This window comes from Columba livia, chromosome 4 (genome assembly GCF_036013475.1).
Source record: "Columba livia isolate bColLiv1 breed racing homer chromosome 4, bColLiv1.pat.W.v2, whole genome shotgun sequence".
NCBI lineage: Eukaryota > Metazoa > Chordata > Aves > Columbiformes > Columbidae > Columba > Columba livia.
In genome coordinates, this window is record NC_088605.1 from 45,487,240 (window position 1) to 45,498,843 (window position 11,604).

The following is an 11,604-nucleotide window of genomic DNA, read 5'->3' on the forward strand; positions in this document are numbered from 1 at the left end:
CTTTCCTCAAATTCACCAAGTGACACTGCGCAGGCGCAACAGGGGAGGGTCAAGGAGGGGAATAATATGTAAATAATTATCTGAGACTAATTTTAATAAAAAGCGGGGAAGGTCATGAATATGTATAGGCGTTCCTGGGTCATTATGAATATGTAATACCATACTGTATTTAAGCACACTTCTTATTGTTAAAAGTGTGCGTGTTGGGCGGAGAGAATCCCCCGCGCACCCAGCGCTGTTTTGCTTATGCTCTAATGAACACGTGTTTAAGGAATACAAGAAATTGGATTAAATGTTGTTTATCCATAGAAAAAGCGTAAGTTATTTATTTCACTAAATATCAGCGATTCACAATTAATTGTTAGTTTAAACCCAAGGTTACTCACTAGAACTCAGGGCCTCTGTCCCTCAGGTGTGTTGTGGCCTTTATGTAACTGCATTGCTTTTAAAATGTAGCTCCACAGAAATAAACAAGAGGCAAACAGGTCATAAGGCTTTGGGCTCTGTCCTACGTAGTGTCTCCCTGTTTCTGTCAGAGAGATTTCCTTGTGCACAGCATGTAAACATGTAATGTGTTTGGGGAAGGTTAATACATGCAAATATAACACCAGTACAGAGAGCATGTCAGAAGTTCTTTATTAGCACTACGACAACTGAAGCACTAATCTTATTTAGAAAATGGGTGATCACAAGCATTTAAACTGGAGGAAGAAGAGCGTTGTCCCTATCTGTATGGGGTCCTGAAGTCAACAGTTTTCTTGTAATGCACAAGATCAACATTCCCGGAGCATCCTGGGCTGTGGTGGCCTCCATCACTGCTCACACAGTGGGCAGCTGATCTCAGGACAGGCAGCTCGGCAGGGACCTGTGCTGCTGGGCAAGGTGTGTGGTGCTGGCCAGGTGTGCTGCACAGACACCTCTGGGGGAAACAAGGAGTGTGAGGACATGGAAGCACCAGGTGATTTACTTGGACACCACTGTCACTCCTTCATCTCTAAAATTTCATTCAGATTAATGCACAGGTGCTATGAGACTTTTTTTTTTTCTTCTTTTTTTCCCTAGAGAGCACTTGAAGTGAGGTTGTTCCTTATGGAATGCGATGTCCACGTCAGCACAATTAACTGATCATAAGAGTGAGACTGATTAACCTGTTGTCACTCCTGTCTCCTATTGCCATGGTGTGTCCTGAGTGGTATACATGTCCACGTATCTGTCTTGTGGTAACAGCTATGTGGTTTATATGTAGGATAAGGGTGTAAACAATAAACCTTGACATCTTCGGTTGGCTCCCGGAGGGCACGGGTGAAGCCTCACTTTGGCCCGGTAAGAAAGTTGCTCAGGCCTGGGAGAAGGCCCCAGTTTTGATGCATAGATCTGCCTGCCCGCTGCTGTACCCTAACAGCTGTGCGTGTGCCTACGGAAAACAGAGGGGCTCAAGGTGTGGGGTGAGAGGCGGGAGCTCACTGGAGTCAGCTAAAGAGCCCGGCGCCATGACCGCCCGTTCCCACCCGCCCGAACGTGAAGCCGCTCGGCCAGCAGGCCAGGCCGCCGCCGTCACCGCCCGCCCTTTATGCGGCGGCGTTGCCAGGCGACGGGCAGAGCCACGGCGGGCGGGGCGGTGTTTGGAGCTCTGTCAGGTCCGGCCCGTGGGCTCAGGCGCTGCCAGGCGGGATCCAGACGCCGCCGCCATGCCGGGGAAGCGCAGTGGCCGCCGGGCGGCGAGGCGGCGCGGCGTGTTGCAGGTGAGCGGCGGCAGCGCCCGGGCGGGGGGCGCTGTTCCTGGGCTCGGGGAGCGGTGGCGCTTGTGTGCGAACTGGTTTCAGCTACTGCGAGTAACGCGCTGTCAAACACAACAACGAAAAACAAAGGCGATTTGCACTCCAAGTGAGGTTTACTGTTGTGTGGGCAGGGGAAGCTGCTCCCGGTGCGTAACGTCGCCCTAAGACGGGAACGGCCTGAGCTCCCTGTCCTGACAGCCCCGCAAACGGGGCTCTGGCCGAGCACCGGCAGCTGCCTCGGGCAGAGCACAAAACCCGTGTTCAAGTCGAAAAGCCTGCTCTCAAGCCCGCAGTGGTCTGTGGCTCTGGGTCTGGAGACACTGCTGCATTTCATAATGTATTTTTAATAGGTAAGTAAGGCCAGTTGTTTTCAGAAGCCACGTAACCGCCTTGCGTCCGTGATGCTGTGCAGCAGAGCATCCAGAATACCAGCGGTGGCTTCTGTGAAGCTCTTCCATTGTTTTGGACCTGCCAGCTGCTGCAAGTTCTTGTCCCACAGCAGTGGGTGAAGCGGCAGCCCCTGCTCACCCGCTGTGACACCGGGACTGTGCAGACCCTTCTGTTGTGCTCTTGCCCATCAGAACATGTAACAGGGGGGTGAAAAAGTGTCACACGATGTGTCACATGACGATACAACGTCGTTATTGCAAAGAATTGAAGGGGATCTGTAAGGAATGTTTCTTACGGAGAAGAAATAGAAATTAACACTGGGAGGGATTTTTAAACACAGAAAAATCGGGGAAATGATGCTAGAGTGAAAACGCTCCATTTTACTTATCCTTCACAATGATTTTCAGTTAAACGGGTTAATCTCTCGCTCAGTTTTACTTATGTATGTGTGGGAAGGAGGAATGAGTGCTGAACTTGAAGAAGTGAATCTTCTGTGTAAAAGTTGTTTGTGAAACCATTTCAGGGTGAGCGACAAAAAGCACTTTCTGCTCGTGCAGCAAGAGAGCAAGCAGCCGAATACTCAGATGACAAAGAGAGTGACAAAGACGGCACATTAAACGGTAAGAGAGAATTAAGTATTTTTCTTAAAGTTCTTCCCTTTTTTAAGTCATTACTAGATCACAGAGAATCTTAGTGAGTCAATATGATTTAGTGTTGCAAGATTTCATATTTTAACAACTTCTCAATCATTTGGTCCTCCTCTTCCAAGTTAGGAGCAGAATCCCAGTGCAATCAGTGGTGGTGAAACCTGCCAGGCCAGGCACAGTCAGTGCTGTTTCCTACAGTTGTGATGCCCAGTTTTACTCCTTGGCCATATTGCTTCTCTACACCTGGCTGAGACAGCAGCGCCCAGTGCTGTGAGTGACAGTGGACATGGGCAGAAAGGCAGCGCTGTTGTCATCTTACTGTTTTCCCAGTCTGGACAGTCAGTGAATAAGGGCTGCGGGACACGCTGCAGAGCGTTCTTGCCTGGCAGTGTACACAAAGCAGGAGCAAGCTCGAGCTGGCTGGTTTTTTTGGGCCAGGATGCATTTGATATTTGCTAATGTTAAGTTTAGCGAGATTGGCCGAATGGCTCTTCTTCCTCCTTAGATGGTGCTGCATGCTAAGGGAAATCGGAATCTGAAATCTCATACTGTATTTTTAAAGGGACTTCTTCTGTGTCCTGTTTTTCATTCAAATCCAAAACATCTTTTGAAAGTTTGTGGGATGCTTTAATTTCCCCTTGCTGAAAAGATCTTTAAAAAAGCTCCTCCTGCATTAAATATGTTACTCAATTGTCATGGCATTCTTTTGTCATCTTCCTGAAGCATTTGAACTCTGAAATAAAATCAATCAGAAGTAACAGGCTACAGGAAGATAAAACGATTATGGTTAAACATGGGAATCTTAGCATTGGAGCAGGTATCTTCTTTGAGTATCTTCTAGTAGGTTTCAGTTGGGTCAGAAATGAAGAGAATAGAAGGGGAGCATGGATTCTGGTAACGAAAGGTGCCTAGCTTTGTTCTTGCTGACTTGCTTCCACTTCTCATGGCCTTGGAGACGTAGGTGTTTAAAAGGGTTTTAAACTGCATGACAGGTAAGAATTAACTGTGAGTATTTGAAGTATTTTCTTTGGATTTGGTCCACGGAAACAGATGACAGGAAAGGAAGTAGAATAAAGATCTAGTTTGGTGGCTTTGCATAGATCAGAGGTGTCGAAAGAGAAGCGCTCAGAAACTTGAAGTCACAAGAGCGTTACACGAAAAATTCTTTTAAATAATAGAAGATGTAGTTTCTGTGTCCCCTTTTTTCCACTTCTCTCCAATGGAAGTTGATAATGTGCTGTTTTCAGGTATTGGAAAAGAACTTAACGGAAGGAATTCAGGTGCTGGAAGCACTAAGAAATTGGTTGCTGTTGACAGTCCTCTCTCAGATGAGTATGCTTCGCAAAAAGCAGCAGATTTGGAAAAAGAAGCTGCTGATGACTCGACTTTATCCTTCCATGAAAAGAAGCTTCCACAAACAATGCTTTTAGAAAGTGAAAACGTACGGGATGACAGAAAAGATGGTGAAGAAGAGTGTTTGGAAAGTCAAAATGAGGATGATAACAGGAAAAATAATCAAGAGTGTTCAGCTCCTGAAGAAGCACCATGTGGTAATGGTGAAAGTGAGCACTGTAATGACTTGCCTATTCGTGACCTACAGGAAAAAGTTTTACTTATGTATGTGTGGGAAGGAGGAATTAGTGCTGAACTTGAAGAAGTGAATCTTCTGTGTAAAAGTTGTTTGTGAAACCATTTCAGGGTGAGCGACAAAAAGCACTTTCTGCTCATGCAGCAAGAGAGCAAGCAGCCAAATACTCAGATGACAAAGAGAGTGACAAAGATGGCACATTAAACGGTAAGAGAGAATTAAGTATTTTTCTTAAAGTTCTTCCCTTTTTTAAGTCATTACTAGATGTGGGGGGGGTCTCAGGTGGTGGAGCTGAAAGATTGCTGAAAGATTATAAGGCTTGCCAGAGTCCTGAGGGTCTTAGGTGGGCTTCTGGACATTGGTCGTCTCCAGATATTGTAACTGAGCAAATAAGGGACTTGGCAAAAGAAAGCAGATTTGAGATTTCTGCTGTTTTGGAAGCAGCATTGATAGCTGCCCCGAAAGACAAGCAAACTGAGCAAGAGATCATTAAATCACTGTAGACAGATTTACAAGCAGAATGGTTTGAACTTCAGCAAGCAGAGAGAGAATTAGCTGATAACAAATGAATCACAGAAAAACTTGCTGCAGAACAGTCTGCAAGATGCCTTTTAGTACTAGCTTTTTTTCTTTGTGGGTATCTTTTTGAATGTGTTGCAGTTTCGTAAGTTTTTGCCTGTTGTATGGTATAGTAAGAGCACAGATTGACCCAAAATGTACATTTTGTGACGATGAGCAATTTGGCTCTTGACTGTGTGAATGTGGTGATGGGGTTTTGTGTGTGATAGCCATTGCTTTTTTTTTTCTTTCTGGCAAGTTGGCTTTGTTGTGGCATCTGGACTTGCACGGCTCTGTGATAGGCTGTGTCTCATCTCGGTGTGCTGGATTTGGCATTTTTGTATGCGCACCAGATGTGGGGTCCTGGTTTGGGGATGGCGGTTGTGGCGCCCCAGATGAGACACTGATAAAAGCCTTGCCTGGTCCAGCCTGCTGCGGCGGGGGTGGTGCGTGCCCATGGGCTCCAGCGCGCACCCACCTGTTTTGTCAGGGAGACCCAGCGGTGCCTCCACCCGGCTGAGCAGTGAGCGGTTCAAAGGTGCAATGCTAAAATTGAGATATTGTCTTGAAGAAGTGTAATTGTGATCTGTTTGCATATTTGAACTTGGTATTTGGTTTGTGTGTCTGAGCTCAGTATTTTAGTTAGTATATTTACACTTGGTACCAAAATAATTTGTTTGGGGAGATAATTACAAAATGAGCACCGGTTCCATTATTGAAGTACCACCTTGCTCCCCCTTAAGATGCATCTGTACACATGAGAGTAAATTAGTGGGGGAAGTGATTTGAATGTGAAATTCTGAGTTAGCTGTATTGCAGTTAGTGTTGTTCTGTGGATAGACTGATTTGGATCTAAAATTGATGTAAGGGATTGATGCTTAATATGCTGCTTATTGACATCTGTAAGAAATTACAAAAGGTAGGAGCTGAGGGATGTAACTGTTGCTCAGCTAATTGAAATTGCATATAAAAGTTTATAGACGCAGGAATTAAATGAAGAGAGAAAAAGGGCAAGAGGAGCCCAAGCCTGTGCCCGGCAGCTTCCCCTTGATAAGCTGCGGCGAGAAGAAACAAAAAAGGAAAAAAAAAAGAAAAAAGAAAGAAAAAAAACACAAAAGGTGAAAAGCTGAGTGTCTAAAGCGGTGAAAAAAAACGGCGGGGAGAGCGGCGGCTGCTGGAGCTGGAGCTGCAGCTCCTCTCCTCCGGGCTCGCCGGCCGCGGGGGATGAAGCGGGGGGGGCAGTCGCCGCCTGGCCCGTTCCTGCTGGGCTGCTTGGTTGTGTGAAACGCGTACAGAGCACGCGGATTTCCCCTTAGATATCCACCTTCTGACCCAGGTTCAGAAGTAGGAATTCGGCCAGTAACAGAGAAATTCCTGCAAGTAGGGTTATTAAAGGAGTGTGAGTCCAATTACAACACCCCTATGTTGCCTGTCCGCAAGCTAGATAGGTCATATTGGGTGGTTCAGGACTTATGAGCTATAAACAAAATAGCTGAGGACCTCTACCCAGTGGTAGCAGACCCATACACCCTTCTGAGAGTATTAACACCTAATTTGACTTGGTTTATCATTTTAGATTTAAAAAATGCTTTCTTTTGCCTCCCTCGCCATGAAGCTAGCCAGACAATATTTGCATTTGAATGAGAGAACCCTAAAAATAAAGGTAAAACCCAGCTCACTTGGACGGTGTTGCCACAAAGATTCACGAACAGCCCGACAATATTTGGAAATCTGCTTGCTAAAGATTTTGAATCCTGGGAAGCCTCGTCTGATGAGAGACAGATGCTACAATATCTGGATGACATTTTCATCGCTACTAGAACCAAGGAGACGTGCGTGACCTGGACCATACGGACCAGAAACACCTGCAATGGAATAAGGAAGCCACACGAGCCTTTCAGGAACTTAAAAAGGCTTTGATACCAGCCCCTGCTCTAGGACTCCAATATGTGAGCAAACCATTTTTCCTATTCTTTCATGAGAAACAGGGAATAGCCTTGGGTATATTGGCAAAGGATCTTGGCCCATATGGACGAGCAGTGGCCTGTTTCTCTGAACAGTTAGACGCAACTGCAAAGGGGTGGCCTGGATGCCTGCGAGCAGTTGCTGCAGTGGTACTGAATATACAGGAGGCCTGGAGATTTACCACGGGTCAGAAAATGACTGTGCTAGTATCCCAGACAGTGTCTCACAAGATGGTGTAGAAATTATCGTCACTAACGTTGTCAACCCAGCTTCTTTCCTCAGTGGTAACTTTGGAGAACCAGTTCATCATGACTGCCTGAAGACCATCGAAGCAATATCATCCAGTTGACCAGATCTAAAAGACATTCCTATTGAAAACTCTGACAACTGGTTTATGGATGGAAGCAGCTAACTGTGAGGGTTGTGCATGTGCACAGAGCAATTTGGAAAGAAAAGGGACTTTTGAACTCTCAAAGCAAACATATCAAACGTGCAGAGGAGATGTTGAAACTATCGGAAGTAGTTCAACTTCCTAAGAAAATGGCAATCATGCATAATAGGGCACACCAGAAAGTGAGCTCGGAATCAGAAAAGGCTGGCGGACAGAGAGGCAAAACAAATGGCAAAGCAAAAGGTAAAAACAGAAAGTGCTCTAGTCCTTGGGGGACAGGTCTCTTTAAAAGGTAAGCCAGAGTATACTAAAGAGAATCGAAACTCATCATAGATTTAGAGGAATAATATAATAAGGAAGGGTGGGTTCACGCCCCTCAGGGAAAGCTTATTGTCCACTTTCATGTACTTTGGCCTTTAGTAAGGGAAGAACATAAGAAAGGATTTTGGGGAATAGAACCACTATGCAAACATTTGATTAGGGACACAGGAGCTAGAAATTTGTATATCACTGTAAAACAGGTGACAGCAGCGTGATCTTTGCCTCCAGACTAATCCCAAAAATATGCCCAAGCTAGAAATGGGTCAAATGGGGAAGGGGAATGGGCCTGGAACACAATGGCAAATTGAGTTTTCAGAACTCCCAGGAAAAGGGGGGTACCGATATTTGTTGGTATTAACTAATACTTTTTCAGGTTGGCCAGAAGCATTCCCTACCAGGACAGCAAAAGTTTAGGAGGTGACTAGAACATTGATACATGAAATAACACCAAGGTTTGGAGTTCCAGGTGTTATATCCTCTGATAGAGGGCCACATTTTATTTATGCGTATGAGAAGTCTTTTGCAGAAAACTTTGGAAACTACAGAAACAGCGGTTCGCACTGCAGAGAAAGGATGGACACACGCCTCTCGAGTTAAAGGACCCCTGACAGAAGAAAGAACCTGGAAAGTAACTCAAGGACCGGGGGAATTGAAGTTGAAATTAACACGGGATCGGTGATGTAACTACTATCAGTATTGTTCATATGAATGTCCAGTATAAATGAAAATCAGAATGTTTTAATAGTTAAGCATGTTGAACTAAGTTGGATATGTAATTCTTTTATCTGTATTTGATGGTTAGGTTGTATTGAACTGTGGTATAAGCATATCCACAAAGGGAAATTGCCAACAGGATTGTGTAATAAGCATTTAAGAATAGAAGATAGGGAAGCCAAAGCTAAGTTGAGAATTCTAACAGTCACTGGAAGAATACAAAAAGTATAGTGAAAAATGATGGGAGGCATTTACTAAAGGTGTGTATGGGAATTTAGAGAGTCCATCAGTGACAGGAAGAATAGAGTGTAAAAAGAGAAATCAAATTTCGTGTCGTCCTGTTGCTCCTGGGAAGTGAAGGCCAAGAGTTTGGAATACGATAAAAAGTCATCACCTAACGGCAAAAATAGGAAAGGCGGGGACACTACCCTTGCTGCCGAGAAGATAATGAACTCGGCTGCCAGCTGCAACCTGGTAGGCCAGAGAGGCAGAGGGTGTAGAAACCTGGACCTGATCCTCTTGCTAGGAGTGGTGACTTACTGTTCCCAACTGAGCCTGGCCAATCCCTGTACCAAGTGCTATGAGCGCGTGAGAATAGGACGACTGACACAATATGTTCTCAGTTATCACACTCATGTTAATTCTGGATGTTATGATAGAACAAAATTGGAAAAATGTGAAATCCAAGGGCAGAAGTTATGGGTAGCAACTAATCTAGGGAAAGGTAGACTCGGTGTAGGCTCTGTCTCCTGCCCTAGGGGAGAACAGAGTATCTGTTTTTCACAAACTGGTATGTGGGGCTATTCAGATGGAGGGGGAGTGCAAGATCAGTATAAGGAGGAGTTAGTTAAGAGTGCTACTCAGGAATTGAAAAGAAGGCAAGAGAAACAGAAAGTGGTGCAGAAAAGCAGTGATTGGTATGAAGAGGTAGGGCAAAAAGACAAGGGATTACAATTGCCAACAGTGGGGAAAAACCTGTTTGCAGACCTTGTGGAGAAGATGGCCCAGGAATTGGGTGTCACGTCATGCTGGATGTGTGGGGGGTCTCAGGTGGTGGAGCAGTGGCCTTGGAGAGGGGAGAGTGTGAGCCCAGAAGGATTACTGGTATGGAACAGAACTCATGTAACTGGAAAGAAAAAAGACCAGAAGGATGGGTATTAAGTCACTTAATCATTGGGCAGATACGCATATCAAGGGACGATGGTAAACTGGATTTTACTGAATACGTTGGGCAAACCCCTTGTAAGTTAGTGTTACAAGTAAATTCATCAAATACCTCTATTCCTCCCACTTGGTGGCCAGGTCCACCTAATGGATATTGGTGGGAAATGAAACAATATGCTGGAAGAATCGAAGCAAAGCAAATCCTTTTGAGGAAATTGGGGATTTAAGGAGATATTGGCAGAATCCTGGCTCTACCGATGTAAACGAACCATGGAAAGCTCCTGATGGATTATTTTGGATATGTGGGAATAGAGCTTATAATGAGTTAATGCCTAAATGGAGAGGGTCTTGTACAATAGGGATAATTCAACCAGCATTGTTCCTTTTACCAAAGGAAAAAGGGAGTTATCTGGGGAAACCTCTGTATGAAACTTTAAACAGAGAGAAGAGGGGTTTAATAAATGTCCCCATAGGAGGAACGCAAACTTGGAAAGATGATGAATGGCCTGCGAAAAGGATAATTGAATACTATGATCCAGCCCCCTGGGCCCAAGAGGGAAGCTGGGGATACCGTACCCCAATATATATGCCAAACCGAATTATCCTGTAATGCAAGCAGTGGTTGAAATAATAAGCAACCGGACAGCTGAGGCACTGAATCTTCTAGCAAGACAATTGTCTCAGACCAGGGCTTCAGTGTACTAAAATCGGGTAGCCTTAGATTATCTCTTAGCTGAAGAAGGGGGTGTCTGTGGGAAATTGAATACTTCTGAGTGTTGTTTGGAAATAGATGGTAATGGGGAAGCTACAATGAAAATAGCAGAGGAGATAAAACGCGTTGCGCATGTACCAGTACAGAAATGGAACTCTATACTTACTAGCCATTGGTGGGATGACTAATTTGGGGGAGCCTGGTGGAAGAAAATAGGGTTCATGATATTATGCGCATTTCTGGGTTTACTGTTTGTACCATGTATGATCCCGTGCTTTATTCGGTTAATACATTCAGTAGTCCAAGGCATGCAAATCTCAGCTATGCCTATAGATCCTGAAATGGCAACAAAAGCAATGGGGCATCAATTTATGATTTTAAAAGATAACACCAAACTGGGCCTAGCCGCCGCTAGGCAGGTGCTGGTTAACTTTGAGGCCAAAGCACGAATCAATAGGATAAAAAGAAAAGGGGGGAATTGTGAAAAATGCAGTTGTGATTCGTGCTAAGATGTTTAATGTTTACAGGTATAACCAAATGAGGCACGGACTCTGAACCTGGAAAAGGGAAAGGTGGTTAAGGTCTATGTAAAAAGTTATGAAACTTGTTTAGAAAGTTATATTGATAGAGGGAACTAACGTTTTAAGGGTTAAGCAACTATATAATAAGGGCCTACTAACAAGCTAACATTTTAAACCACACAATTAATATCTAGCTTAGAGTTGTATGTAACTAATTGTGCTAAAAAAAAAAAAAATAACAAGGCAGGACTTCATTAAATGCCGAGATAAGAAGTTTTACAGCACCAGCTGCAGCCTTGAGGAGACAAGATAGCCAAGATTTACAGCAAAAAGGAGGCACCAGTCTGGTTCCAGTCGGTTTGGTAGCTTGGATTCCAGACAGTTCCTTCTAATGAGCCAAAGGTAAAAAGTCCACTGTGAGGAAGCTGAAGGAGCCTTCATCCAAAGACCCCTAAAGACCCTTCCTCAAATTCACCAAGTGACACTGCCCAGGCGCAACAGGGGAGGGTCAAGGAGGGGAATATGTAAATAGTTATCTGAGACTAATTTTAATAAAAAGCGGGGAAGGTCATGAATATGTATAGGCGTTCCTGGGTCATTATGAATATGTAATACCATACTGTATTTAAGCACACTTCTTATTGTCAAAAGTGTGCGTGTTGGGCGGAGTGAATCCCCCGCGCACCCAGCGCTGTTTTGCTTATGCTCTAATGAACACGTGTTTAAGGAATACAAGAAATTGGATTAAATGTTGTTTATCCCTAGAAAAAGCGTAAGTTATTTATTTCACTAAATATCAGCGATTCACAATTAATTGTTAGTTTAAACCCAAGGTTACTCACTAGAACTCAGGGC

General features: G+C 44.5%; 1 protein-coding gene across 2 annotated transcripts in view; it reads left to right on the plus strand.

The window, feature by feature from the left end:
• The window catches only part of LOC135579362 (uncharacterized), a 36,996-nt gene extending 26,005 nt beyond the window's left edge, over positions 1 to 10,991 (plus strand). Inside the window, exons 4-5 of one of the 2 annotated variants that reach the window (XM_065061479.1) lie at positions 2,692 to 2,788; positions 6,538 to 10,991. In XM_065061479.1, coding sequence (XP_064917551.1) covers positions 2,692 to 2,696 — 5 coding nt within the window. In that variant the 3' untranslated portion in view covers positions 2,697 to 2,788; positions 6,538 to 10,991. Of the gene's footprint in view, positions 1 to 2,691; positions 2,789 to 4,513; positions 4,614 to 6,537 lie in introns of those variants that run through there. The other variant, XM_065061480.1, reaches the window with a different exon arrangement.
• Positions 10,992 to 11,604: the final 613 nt, after the last annotated feature.